The sequence below is a fragment of the Hyla sarda genome, chromosome 1 (assembly GCF_029499605.1).
Source record: "Hyla sarda isolate aHylSar1 chromosome 1, aHylSar1.hap1, whole genome shotgun sequence".
Classification (NCBI taxonomy): Eukaryota; Metazoa; Chordata; class Amphibia; order Anura; family Hylidae; genus Hyla; species Hyla sarda.
Genome location: NC_079189.1, coordinates 273,361,801 through 273,376,572, shown reverse-complemented (window position 1 = coordinate 273,376,572; position 14,772 = coordinate 273,361,801). Strand labels below are relative to the sequence as shown.

Here is a 14,772-nt window from a genome sequence, read left to right as displayed (position 1 = left end):
CCCAATTTTTGAATTTTTGCAAGTGGTAAAAGGAGAAAATTTTTACTTGTATTTGTAGCCCAATTTCTCTCGAGTAAGCACATACCTCATATGTCTATGTAAAGTGTTCGGCGGGCGCAGTAGAGGGCTCAGAAGGGAAGGAGCGACAAGGGGATTTTGGAGAGTACGTTTTTCTGAAATGGTTTTTGGGGGGCATGTTGCATTTAGGAAGCCCCTATGGTGCCAGAACAGCAAAAAAAAAAACACATGGCATACCATTTTGGAAACTAGACCCCTCAGGGAACGTAACATGGGATAAAGTGAGCCTTAATACCCCACAGGTGTTTCATGACTTTTGCAAATGTAAAAAAAAAAAAATAATAGTTTTTACCTAAAATGCTTGTTTTCCCAAAAATTTTACATTTTTAAAAAAGGTAATAGTAGAAAATACCCCTCAAAATTTGAAGCCCAATTTCTTCCGATTCAGAAAACACCCCATATGGGGGTGAAAAGTGCTCTGCTGGTCTCAGAAGAGGAGTAGTCACATTCGGCTTTTTGGAAGCAAATTTTGCTCTGGGGGCATGCCGCATTTAGGAAGCCCCTATGGTGCCAGGACAGCAAAAAAAAACCCACATGGCATACCATTTTGGAAACTAGACCCCTCGGGGAACGTAACAAGGGGTTAAGTGAACCTTTATACCCCACAGGTGTTTCACGACTTTTGCATATGTAAAAAAAATTATTATTTTTTACCTAAAATGCTTGTTTTCCCAAAAATTTAACATTTTTAAAAAGGGTAAAAGCAGAAACTACCCCCCAAAATTTGTAACACAATTTCTACCGAGTACGGCGATACCCCATATGTGACCCTAAACTGTTGCCTTGAAATACGACAGAGCTCCAAAGTGAGAGCGCCATGCGCATTTGAGGCCTAAATTAGGGACTTGCATAGGTGTGGACATAGGGGAATTCTACGCCAGTGATTCACGAACAGGGTGCCTCCAGCTGTTGCAAAACTTCCAGCATGCATGGACAGTCAACGGCTGTCCGACAATACTGGGAGTTGTTGTTTTGCAACAGCTGGAGGCTCTGTTTTGGAAACAGTGGCGTACCAGACGTTTTTCATTTTTATTGGGGAGTGGGGCTGTGTAGGGGTATGTGTATATGTAGTGTTTTTTACTTTTTATTTTATTTTGTGGTAGTGTAGTGTTTTTAGGGTACAGTAGCACGGGCGGGGGTTCACAGTAGTTTCTCGCTGGCAGTTTGAGCTGCGGCAGAAAATTTGCCGCAGCTCAAACTTACAGCCGGATACTTACTGTAAACCTCCGCCCATGTGAGTGTACCCTGTACGTTCACATTGGGGGGGGGGGGGGGGAACATCCAGCTGTTGCAAAACTACAACTCCCAGCATGCGCTGACAGACTGTACATGTTGAGAGTTTTAGTTTTGCAACAGCTGTAGGCACACTGGTTATGTATCACTGAGTTTGTGACCTAACTCAGTGTTTCACAACCAGTGTGCCTCCAGCTGTTGCAAAACTACAACTCCCAGCATGTACGGTGCATGGTGTAACGGTGACTGCTGAGAGTTGTAGTTTGCAACAGCTGGAGGCACACCGGTCGTGAAACACTGAGTTAGGTAAAAAAAAAAACTCTCTGAGTTTCACAACCATTGTGCCTTCAGCTGTTGCAAGACTACAACTCTCAGCAGTCACCGACAGCCAACGGGCATGCTGGGAGTTGTAGTTATGCAACCAGCAGATGCACCACTACAACTTCCAGCATGCACTTTAGTTGTTTGTGCAAGCTGGGAGTTGTAGTTATACAACAGCTGAAGGTACACGTTTCCATAGAAAAAATGTGCCTCCAGCTGTTGCAAAACTATAAGTCCCAGCATGCCCATAAGGGAATGCTGGGAGTTGTGGTTGTCTGCCTCCTGCTATTGCATAACTACAGCTCCCAGCATGCCCTTTTTGCATGCTGAGAGCTGTTGCTAAGCAACAGCAGGAGGCTGTCACTCACCCAACTCCTGATCCACGCTGCAGGTCAGTCCCTCGCCGCCGCTCCTGGGGCCCCGATCCCAACATTGACCCCGGGGATCGGGGTCCCCAGTTCCCGGGGTGCACGTCCCGCACCCGCTCACGTCCTCTGGAAGAGGGGCGGAGCGGGTTGCGGGAGTGACACCCGCAGCAGGCGCCCTGATTGGTCGACCAGGAAAACGGCCGACGAATCAGGGCGATCGTGAGGTGGCACCAGTGCCACCTCACCCCTGCTGGCTATGGCTGTTCGACGGCCCTGATCAGCCAGTAATTCCGGGTCACTGGAAACCCGATTGACCCGGAATCCGCCGCAGATCGCTGGACTGAATTGTCCAGCGATCTGCGGCCATCGCTGACATGGGGGGTCATCATGACCCCCCTGGGCGATATGCACCGATGCCTGATGAACGATTTCAGCAGGCATCGGGCACCAGCACCGCTCCAGATGGCTGCGGGGGGCCGGGAAAGCACTTGACGTTCTCATATGTCATGTGTCCTTAAGGACTCGGAAATGGAGACATATGAGAACGTCATGTGTCCTTAAGGGGTTAAACATATTAATTTTCCTGCATGTAGTTATGATTTTTTCCAGAAGTATGACAAAATCAAACCTATATAAGTAGGGTATCATTTTAATCGTATGGACCTACAGAATAAAGATAACGTGTCATTTTTACCGAAATATGCACTGCGTTGAAACGGAAGCCCTCAAAAGTTACAAAATAGCAGGGTTTTTTTTCAATTTTGTCTCACAATGATTTTTTTTTCCGTTTCGCGGTAGATTTTTGGGCAAAATGACTGACTTCATTACAAAGTAGAATTGGTGGCGCAAAAAATAAGCCATCATATGGATTTTTAGGTGCGAAATTGAAAGAGTTATGATTTTTTAAAGGTAAGGAGGAAAAATTGAAAATGCAAAAACCCTCGGTCCTTAAGGGGTTAAGAACCCGGCTGTTTTCCTGGCCTTAGACGCCAAGAAGGCTTTTGACTGCATTTGTTGGGAATACGCCTTCTTGGCTCTATGTAAAATGGGATTTGGAGGTCAAATTTTGGTCGCTATCAGGGCTTTATATTCAGCGCTCTCAGCTCAAGTGTTTACCTTTCATATTCTTTTCAGATAACTAATGGCACTCACCAGGGGTGCCCCTTTCCCCCTGGTTTTCATTCTCTCTGATGAATCCCTGGCCAGGCCATTAAAGAATGTCCTGACATACATGAAATAAGTATAAGTGATAATGTCCATACCATTTCTTTGTATGCAAATGACATTATCTTGTCATTAACCAATCCTATTAAATCCCTGGAAGAAACCCTGAGCCTTCTTATTGAATTTGGCAGGGTTTCCTACTATAGCTTGAACAAACAGAAGTTCCAAGTGCTCCTATTATATATAATCCAAAACACCATCACAGTCCTACAACATAAGTACCCTCTAGACTGGCAATTTTCCCATATAACATTTTTAGGGATTTCACTTTCCACTCTATATAGAAACCTGTTTTCGGCAAACTATCTTCCCTTTCTTAAACAGCTCCAATTGGATCTTGCAGGGTACAGCAAATTTGCCATGTCCTGGCTAGGGTGGATTGCAGCCTTTAAAATGATTCTGTTGCCTAAACTGTTTTATTTCTTTTGTGTCCTTCCTATTAATTTTCCTCTTTCATTCTTCTGCTCTGTACATTCTCTTTTATCTACCTATGTATGGCAATCCCGTAGACCTAGGGCCCACTACTCTTTATTGACCAAACATAATTTAGCAGGAGGAATCAGCCTTCCAGATGTGTATTACTATATTTCTACTGCAACTGAAACCCTGGTGGAATGGGACATATGGCGGAATGGGACATATGGCTGTCATTGGTTGCACTACAGTTTGGAACACTTTTATACTCAATGCGGAAGTTTTATCAAAACATGTGGAGAGGCAAATTTGCCCAGTGCCCACAGCAACCAATATAAAAAAAACGTTTTGGCCTGGAATACCCCTTTAAGAATGTAAGAAGTGAGCTGATTGGTTGCTATGGGCAACTGAGCAACTTTGCCTCACCACAGGTTTTGATAAATCTCCCCCAATATGTAGATATGAAGATCTTATTATTTTTGAGCTTCTGTAAAGTCTCATTCCTCTCTTTTCCCTATCACTTATAAGGTATTCATCCCAATACACATACTGCAAATTGCTATAGCAGACCTTCCTCTGTGCCAGTGGTCCGGTTGTGGCATCACTGATATACAACAACAGTTCTTTGACCATAAACTGCTCCCTTTTCCAACTATTAGGAACAAGTTCTCTCTCCCCTCTCGAGAACTATTCTGCTACCCTGTATCTACCATTTCCTACAGTCTGTAACTGCTGGGTCTACCCATAGTTCATCCAAATTGTTCCTTTTCTTTAACTCTAATAGACATTTAAGCCTTAAGGTTATCTACTGAGAAAAGGAAAATCATTTGTCCTTTCAACATACGGTACCATATTACGCTTGGGAACTGGAGCTCGGTGAGAAATTCAGTGAAAATTAATGGGTTATTGCTCTTAAACGCACCTACTCATCCTTACTATTTCACATGTGGAGGCTATAATGAAATCCCACCTAGAATGGTACTACACTCCCTTCTTGCTCTAGTTGCTGTTGTCAATACAGACACAGGGGATACCTTCCCCACTTATTGTGGTCCTGTCCTCTCCTCAAACATTTCTGGGTCACTATTGCTGACCTTCTTTCTAAGATTTGTAAGACCCGGGTTTTACTATCCCCCGGCTTGTCCTATTGTTGATAGGAACTCGCATGATTCCATGGAAACAGAGACAATTGGTGTGCAAAATCAAAAAACACCTCTATCTATTTATACGGTAGTCCTATTCTCACATCCTTGCTTCTATATATTTGCTTCATTCTTTTGAAGTCCAGTTGCTTGGTATGCAACCTTTTTTGTTATTACTGCTCTTTATTGCAATAGGTGCTTGATGCCTTTATGTTTATCCACCATGTTATGTATGTTCCATGTTATGTTTACGGCACCAGTTTATCGTTTTGTATTTTATAAGATCCCTCCTAACATAACCTTCCTAATGTGGTGCTTGCGTATGCTTACTATTAAAACTGTATTGCTTTAAAATCAATAAAAACGTATTGAAACCAAAAATAAAACTGATATGTTGCTATCTGTTCAACTTTTCCTCTGGTTAACTTTTTCTCTTTCCTCTTTCTCAAGTGGCCTTTAAAAAAAAAAAAAAAAAACACAATAAATTAAACAAATCCCTTTCATTATGCAATACACATTGATATTTAGCCATACAAAGATTTGTTTTCACAAACTGAATCAGGGCTTTTCAACCAGTACTCTCTCTTTTATTGATGAGCTACAGCTGGGGTTCCAGTTTATAGACTTTCTCTGGCTGCACTCGCATGCAACCATGGGTGACTTATGTCCTTATGGTAACGTTGTACAAGGGTGTAACTTTTTCATAGACTTAAACAATTGGTACAGCCCAGATATCAACATACTATATTCTGGCTGAGGAGGCCCATGTAGAAAAAAAGTTAAGTTCCCTGATCTATATCATAGACAGTAAGTAAATCATTTAGTGCAAGTATTCAGTTCACAGTGTTCAATTGACAAGAAAAAAAATGGATTTACAGCTTTGCTATGAACTGAAAAAACTGAGGCAAGAGCTGTAAATGACCAAAATAGCCAAAAGGGAAGCATATATGCACTAACCATCAAAATATAAAGACTTGACTACTGTATTTTGCTTTTTTTCCCAATCCAAATGATGCCTTCCTGTTTTAATTTGTAAATCAAATGGCATCAATTCTGGCTAATTCTGCCCATAGCAACCAATCAGCTTGCTTCTTTCATTTTTATGACGGCCTGTGAAAAATGAAAGAAGCAATCTGATTGGTTGCTATGGGCAACTGGGCAAGTTTTCCTCTGCACAGGTTTTGATAAATCTCCCCCATGGAGGATTCACCCATTAAGCCATAAGCAGGTGGAATAGTAGAATAGTCCTTGGCTCATTTGGGAGGAACATGAGCTTAGGGATGGGATTCATTTAAGAATATGTGGTAATGTGCATATAGTTAGCAGGTACTGTAGTCTAGCAAAGGTAACAGACTAAAGTTAGAAATTAAGATTTCTCTTAATGACTTCTCTGTCCATTTTAGGATCCAGAGCAGCATATGTTTTCTATGGGGATTTTCTCCTACTCTGTACAGTTCTTAAAATGGATAGATATGTCAGCAGAGAGCACTGTGGTCATGATGTCAGCACAGAGCTCTGTGTTCCAAAAAGAAAATAATTTACTCTGTAGTATTCAGCAGCTAATAAGTACTGGAAGGATTAAGATTTTTTAATAGAATTAATTTACAAATCTATTTCACTTTCTGGCACCAGTTGATTAAAAAATAAAAAATAAAAGTTTTCCACCTGAGTACCCCTTTAAGGAATGTTCCAATACTGATAATCTCTGCTGCCTGAGAGTAAAATAGTGAAGCCTGGACACTCCTGGAATATTACAGCAGTTAAATGATACTTTGCCATGTTGTTGGTCTGGTGACAGGATGTTTGAAACTTATGCCTTTTGTCTGCTTTCCTACCTTTCTACAGCCTGCGTGAGCTGTCCTTCAAGGATTCTTTAACTCCTTGGGGACAGAGGGTGTATGCATACGCCCCCGTGTCCCGTCACTTAAGGACGGAGGGCATATCCATACGCCCTCTGTATTTCCGGTCAACGCTGCTCGCTGGGCGGTGATCGGACCGGGATGACTGCTGATATCTATCCTGAGACCCCCCCCATGTTGGCGATCGCCGCAAATCGCAGGTCAATTCAGACCTGCGATTTGCAGCGATCCAGGCCAATTGGGTCACTGGTAACCCGATCGCCCGGAAAATAAGAATGATCGGAGCTGTCAGAGACAGGATAGGAGCGAGGTGGCAGTACTGCCACCTCCTCCTATCCCCTGCCATTGGTCGGTCAGGCTGACGACCAATGGCAGGAGGGGGGCGGGGTCAAAGTTCACTTCCCCAGCTCTGCCCACCGATCGTAGTCGGGGCAGAGCGGGGGGGGGACACGGGCGGCGAGGTGGGGAACATGGACGGCTTACCGGACCGACTGAGGCGGCACCCTGGAGCAGCGGCGGCAGCTGGAGAAGGCAGGCCGGAAAGTGCGGCGGAGAAGGCTGTAGTGAAGATTGCGGTAAGTGATCTTCACTGAGGCCTTCTAAAAGCTGCAAAACTACAACTCCCAGCAACTGTGTAGTGCTCTCTAAACTGCGGTTCTCCAGATGTTGCAAAACTACAACTTTCAGCATGCACTGACTGTCTGGGCATGCTGGGAGTTGTAGTTTTGCAACATCTGAAGTGGCACAGTTTGGAGACCACTATACGGTGGTCTCCAAACTGTAGCCCTCCAGATGTTGCAAAAGTACAATTCCCAGTATGGCCAGACAGTCAGGGATGCTGGGCGTGTAGTTCTGCAATATCTGGTCCTTCAGACGTTGCAGAACTACAACTCCCAGCATTCCTGGACAGTCTGGGCATGCTTGGAGTTTTAGTTTTGCAACATTTGGAGGGCTACAGTTTGGAAACCACTACTTAGCAGTCTCCAAACTGTTCTTCCCCAGTTGTTGCATAACTACAACTCCTAGCATGCCCAGACTGTCCAGGCATGCTGGGAGTTGTAGTTCTGGAACATCTGAAGGGCCAGATATTGCAGAACTACACGCCCATCAGCCCTGACTGTCTGGGCATGCTGGGAATTGTAGTGATTCCAACCCGTGTGCCTCCATCTGTTGCAAAACTACAACTCCCAAAATGCAATGACAGACCGTACATGCTGGGAGATGTAGTTTTGCAACAGTTGGAAGCACACGGTTCAGAATCACTGAGCTAGAGTCTGTTTTCTAACTCAGTGGTTCCCCACCAGTGTGCCTACAGCTATTGTAAAACTACAACTCCCAGCATGTACGATCTGTCAGTGCATTCTGGGAGTTGTCATTTTGCCACAACTGAAGGTTTGGGGTGCCCCCCCTATGTGAATTTACAGGGTACATTCACACGGGCGGGTTTACAGTGGGTCTCCTTCTACAAGTTTGCAGCTCAAACTCCCAGCGGAAAACTTACTGTGAACGCCCGCCTGAGTGAATGTACCCTAAAAACACTACACTACCAAATAATAAATAATAAAAAACAAATAATAAAAAACACTACATATACACCCCCTTACACGTCCCCCTCCCCCAAATAAAAATGAAAAACATCTCATACGGTAGTGTTTCCTAAATGGAGCCTCCAGCAGTTGCAAAACCACAACTCCCAGTATTGCCGGACATCCATAGACTGTCCTGGCAAGCTGGGAGTCTTGCAACAGCTGGAGGCACCCTGTTTGGGAAACACTGCTGTAGGGTTTTGGTGGAGACAAGCCCCATCCGTGTAACTGGGTCCTCCCCTATTGCAAATTCCTTATTTAGGCCTCAAATGCAAATGGCGCTCTCTCAATTCAGAGCCCTGTCATATTTCAAGGCAACAGTTTTGTGCCACATATGGGCTATTTCCGTGCTCAGGAGAAATTGCGTCACAAATTTTTTGGGGATTTTTCTCCTTTTACCCCTTATGTAAAGTTTGGGGCTACACCAGCATATTAGTGTAAATTTTTTTTTATTTTTACACTAACATGCTGGTGTTGCCCCATACTTTTCATTTTCACAAGAGGTAAAAGGAGAAAAAGACCCCAAAATTTCTAACAAAATTTCTTCTGAGTACGGAAATACCCCATATGTGTACGTAAAATGCTCTGCGGGCGCAAAACAAGGCTCAGGAGTGAGAGAGCGCCATGTACATTTGAGGCCTAAATTGGTGATTTGCACAGGGGTGGCTGATCGTTACAGCGGTTCTAACATGAGCGCAAAAAAAAAAACAACACCCACATGTGACCCCATTTTGGAAACTACACCCCTCACGGAACGGAACAAGTGGTATAGTGAGCCTTAACAACCCACAGGTCTTTGACAAATTTTCGTTAAAGTTGGACATGAAAATTAAAAAAAAAAAAATTTTTCCCTGAAATACTGGTGTTGCCACAATTTTTTTCATTTTCACAAGGGGTAATAGGAAAAATGCACCCCAAAATTTGTAACCCCATTTCTTCTGAGTATGGAAATACCCCATATGTGGATGTAAAGGGCTCTGCTGGCGAACTACAATGCTCAGAAGAGAAGGGGCGCCATTGGGCTTTTTGAGAGAGAATTAGGCAGGAATTGAAGGCTATGAGTGTTTACAAAGCCCCCATGGTGCCAGAACAGTGGACCCCCTCCACATGTGACCCCATTTTGGAGACTACACCCCTCACAGAATGTAACAAGGGGTGCAGTGAGCATTTACACCCCACAGGTGTCTGACAGATTTTTTGAACAGTCGTCTGTAAAAATGAAAAATGTAATTTTTCATTTGCACAGCCCACTGTTCCAAAGATCTGTCAAATGCTAGTGGGGTGTAAATGCTCACTGCACCCCTTATTAAACCTTTTATTAAATAATATGCCATGTGTTTTTTTGTTTTTTTTATTGTTCTGGCATCATGGGGGCTTCCTAAATGCGACATGCCCCCAAAAATCATGTCAGCTAAATTTGCTCTCCAAAAGCCCAATGCCCAAAGCTAAATTTGCTCTCCAAAAGCCCAAATCCTTCCTTTCTGAGCCCTATAGTGCACCCGTAGATCACTTTACATCCACATATGAGTTATTTCCTTACCTGAGAGGAATGGGGTTACAAATTTTGGGGGGCATTTTCTCCTATTACTCCTTGTGAAAATGAAAAGTTTGGGGTAACACCAGCATTTTAGTGTTAAAAATCTAATTTTTCATTTACACATCCGACTTTAACGGTGTTAAGGCTCATTGGAACCCTTGTTACGTGACTTGAGGGGTGTAGTTTCCAAAATAGTATGCCATGTGTTTTTTTTTTTTTTTTTGCTGTTATGGCACCATAGGGGCTTCCTTAATGTGACATGCCCCTTAAAAACCATTTCAGAAAAACTTACTTTCCAAAATCCCATTGTTGCTCCTTCCCTTCTGAGCCCTCTACTGCGCCCGCCGAACACTTGATATACACATATGAGGCATTTCCTTACTTTAGAGAAATTGGGTTACAAATTTTGGGGGGGGGGGGGGCTTTTCTCCTTTTACTCCTTGTAAAAAATAAAAAAAAACTGGGTCTACAAGAACATGCGAGTGTAAAAAAATGAAGATTTTGTATTTTCTCCTTCACTTTGCTGCTATTCCTGTGAAACACCTAAAGGGTTAACAAACTTTTTGAATGTCATTTTGCATATTTTGAGGGGTGCAGTTTTTATAATTGGGTCATTTATGGGATATTTCTAATATAAAGGCCCTTCAAATCCACTTCAAAACTGAACTGGTCCTTGAAAAATTCAGTTTTTGAGAAAAATGTGAAAATTGCTGCTGAACTTTGAAGTCCTCTGATGTCTTCCAAAAGTAAAAACATGTTAACTTTATTATGCAAACATAAAGTAGACATATTGTATATGTGAATCAATATATCATTTATTTGGAATGTCTATTTTCCTTACAAGCAGAGAGCTTCAAAATTTGAAAAATGCAACATTTTTTATTTATTTCATAAAATTTTGGTATTTTTCACCAAGAAATGATGCAAGTATCGACAAAAATTTACCACTAACATAAAATAGAATATGTCATGAAAAAACAATCTAAGAATCAGAATGAAAAGAAAAAGCATCCCAGAGTTATTAATGCTTAGAGTGACAGTGGTCAGAATTGCAAAAAATGCTCCCATCCTTAGGGTTATAATGGGCTCCGTCCCCAAGGTTAACCACTGTGCACAAACCAAGCTGGTGTGTAACCCCCTTCCTGCTGCAATATCTTATACTAACAGCTTATCTTGGCTTTCCCTCGGAGCTCAGGTGGGGTTGCTGTTGAATCCACAATTTAGGAGATTTTGCATTGAAAGATCTGATCTAATCCTTTGTTTGAGCTCACACCTATACCTATCCGTGGTGGTGTGCTAAGGCCGGAATAATTCTATATCATATAAAAGAAAGAGCTATCACATTTAGGGAAGTCACCATACCTAAAATGTATTTGTACCATTGTTGCTTTTTATTATTTCTATACAATTGTAATCATACATTTGCTTATCTTTTTTTGTATTTTTTAGCTTGTAAACGCAAAGAACAAGAACAACAGAAAGACCGTAATCTTCAGCCTAAAAAGCAGCGATTAGTATTTACAGACCTTCAAAGACGTACCCTTATTGCCATCTTCAAAGAAAATAAACGTCCTTCAAAGGAAATGCAAATTACAATTTCACAGCAGCTAGGTTTGGAGCTAAACACTGTCAGTAATTTCTTCATGAATGCTCGGCGGCGATGCATGAACCGATGGCAAGAAGAAACTGGAGTGAATTCCGGGATGCCTTCAGCTTCCAATAGCAATTTTTCGAAGGCGTGAGCTCATTACAACTGTACATCCTGAAATGAAATCCCCAGCTACAAATACCTTGAAATATACTGAAAAGCAGTACACGTTCTAGCACTGCAAGACAATATAAACACAAAAAATCAATAGTTGTACTTCTTTATCAGGTTTTGGTTGTCCATATTTAACAATCAAAAGACTAAATAATGTAATTTCAGTTTACATTTTTTCTCTTCACCAGTATATGCAGAAAATATCAACTAACAAAGAAAGATGGCAAAAACGGTTAACTTTTAACCAAATTATGGGTCAATGATAGACAAAATATTAATTTATTTAAATAAAAAGACCCCTCAAAAAAAGCTTTCCAAAATGAAAAATTCAAGATAAAGAAAACTCTGCAGCACTGGGATTTGTTCAAGCACATTCTAAAGTAGTGATCATTCTTTTAAAAAGCAATCTACCTAATCATATGTTAGAAAGAAGGGAAAAAAAACAAGCAAAAGAATGCCAAAAAGCAACTAAAATTACAAAATACAAGTAACTACAAGTGCATATGCCTCCAATATTTTTTCAGTCTCCAAATAACACATTTAATGCATTTAATCAGGTAATACACAAGGAAACACCTGAAATGAGAAGAACATTAACTGGTGGATTTCAGTGCAAGATAAATGTATTTTGTGCCAGTAATAACTGCCTTAAAGCTTTTGGTGGAAGATGGTACTTTACCAGAGTGGTGGACAGTTCCTCACCTTGTTTCCATACCAATGTAGAAAAAGAGGGGGAAAAAAGCAGACAAGAAATTTTTTTATTCTTCTTAGAGCTGATTCTTCTTCTAAACTCAATAGACCTGGTGAAGGCGCAATTCCAAAATCATCCTTGGGGACTTAAATATAACTCATGTTAGAGGTCTTAAGCCTTAGTCACTGCAATGACTGGTAGGTGGGTTAAATACCACATGGACAGACTTTATGAAATGATGCGGGTATTAAAATATATAGCTTATGCGTTTTAAATAAGGATTCTCCATTTTATGGTATAAGAATTGTATATAAACAAGTAGGCACCTTGAAAAAGTATATACAATACATACAAGGAAACAGAACTGGAAAATGAAGAAGCAAAAGCCCCCCCCTTTAGCGAAAGGTACTTGAATATTATTATTTTCCTTTTTTTCTATTATATCATTTGGATTAGTCTTTATCAAACTATAATGTATGGAGAGATACATGTCGATATTAAGATTGAGTACTGAAAAGTATTTGAGTTTGAAATGTATCCAAGTATACCTCCTAAGCAACAAAAATCCAGTCTACTAAATGTTTCCAGCAGCTGAAGGTATTAACATGGATCCTGATTTGACAACCAAAGAGATGAAAATAGTAATATTTCTACCTGGGGCAACATAAAGACATTTGACTTAATATTCTCTTGGTGGGAAAGATGACATATAAGACTTTTCTTGTGAGAACCTCATAGTAAAGGCTACCTCACTTGAGTTTTCAATTTGTGATTGTAAAAAGAAATCACACCTGATACCAAAGATTTTGTTCCTACTTGCCTGGTCTGTGCTGAAATGCACTTTCTGAAATGTGTGTGTCATGTGTTTATTTCCTGCTGTCTACATCTTTCATCTTTTTGTTAAGGTTACCTTTTTAAATGTCTTTTTATTTTTCAATCACATTATTTATATATAATATAAAAGCTGCTGAACAGAGCACAATATTTTGGCACAGGAAAATTGCTACATAGCACATAGGCAACCAATCCGATTATGTAATTTTTCTAATAGTGTTCTGTTTTGGAAAAATTGGAAGTTATGGAAATAAATAACATGCTGCTTTATAAAAAAAAAAAAAAAAAAAAAAAAAAAAACAGTGCCACTAGTGTCCATGGGCACCATATGGTATTACAGCTCCGCTTTATTCCCTTGAATAGTGCTTAACTGCAATACCAGACACAGCTCGCACAGTGTAAAATTGGAACATCATTTCAAATGCAAGCCAATTATCTTGGAAAATGCAGCCACAATCAGTAGAAAAGCGGCCATATAATAATATTTTCCAGGAAAATCAGCATGTAACCCCAAATACAGGGCAAAAATTTTACATAGTGTAAACCCATTCTTAATTTTACATACGTTTTTTTCTTATGCACATTTTTCTAATAATAACATAGAAGTTCTTATTATTCTAAGTGTCTTAATTATAAAGAGATACATAATAAAATGCTTTACATGTGTGAACCAAAGAACAAAGCATAATTAAAATCTAGGTTATTCAGGGAGATAAAAGAAAGCTGTCTAGTTCTTTAGATAGTTTTAGACTGACTAGACAGTCAGAGTACATCACATTAACAGTGGCTTAGGCTGTTTGAAAATCCTGTGCATCTTTATACTGTTTAGCGTAAGCTTAAGATTGCTTGTAAATTGGCTTAACAGGGTCCAAAATTCAACTTTAGTCTAACACGCTTTTTCTTATTCTCCTCTAAAAACATGAAACTAATATTTTCTGTGATTCAAATTTTAAGTAAACACTATTTTACAGTTTATGTAGATATTTTCTGCACAGGGACATGCATAGAATTCATGGGGCACCTTACCAAAAATCAGACCTTTAGTGTACGTTCCCACCTGGCGTATTTGCTGCTGCATATTTTATTTTCCCATTGAAGTCAATGGGTAGGAAAATACGCAGCAGCAAATACGCAGCAAAATACACCAGGTGGGAATGCACCCTTAGAGTGGAACCATGTAGAAAGAAATTTAACTGCATAATGGTCTTTTCATGACCGTGTGGTTTCTGCATCAAAAACCTCACAATTAATGCCCATGTAAACATGCCTTTAAGGATTAATTTTTGTGCCCATATCATGGAAAAGTGTCATGAAATGACCCTGATTTATTCATCTAAAAATACATCATAAATCCCTATTATTACGGGTTCAAAAATGCACTCATAATACACTTGGGTCAAACTGGTCCAGGAAACCCATGGACCAGTTTGACAGAAGAGTATTTTGAGTGCATTTTTGAACCCGTAATAAGTGGATTTTGATGTTATATGTGTAAAGGGGATAGGAAAACTGATGCACTTTCATGTAAGGTTTAATTTACACTGCATTTTCTCAGTCAGTTGAAGGTACAGTAATATTAGGAGTGGGCTTATTTAGCTTAATTGCTTGGAAGATAGCCAACTGCAGATTACATTCAAGTGTAGTCTTACAAAACAAAGGTATACATGCAGCAAATGGCCTGCATGTAATCACTAGTTGAAGTGAACTTAATACATCAGCATAT

At 40.5% G+C, this 14,772-nt stretch overlaps 1 protein-coding gene across 1 annotated transcript in view; it reads left to right on the top strand.

The window, feature by feature from the left end:
- ONECUT3 (one cut homeobox 3) overlaps positions 1-13,203 on the top strand; it is a 267,146-nt gene extending 253,943 nt beyond the window's left edge. The window contains exon 2 of the mRNA XM_056572442.1: positions 11,212-13,203. Within this exon, the coding sequence (XP_056428417.1) occupies positions 11,212-11,504 (293 nt within the window). The 3' untranslated portion in view covers positions 11,505-13,203. The remainder of the gene's footprint in view (positions 1-11,211) is intronic.
- The last annotated feature ends 1,569 nt before the right edge of the window (positions 13,204-14,772 follow it).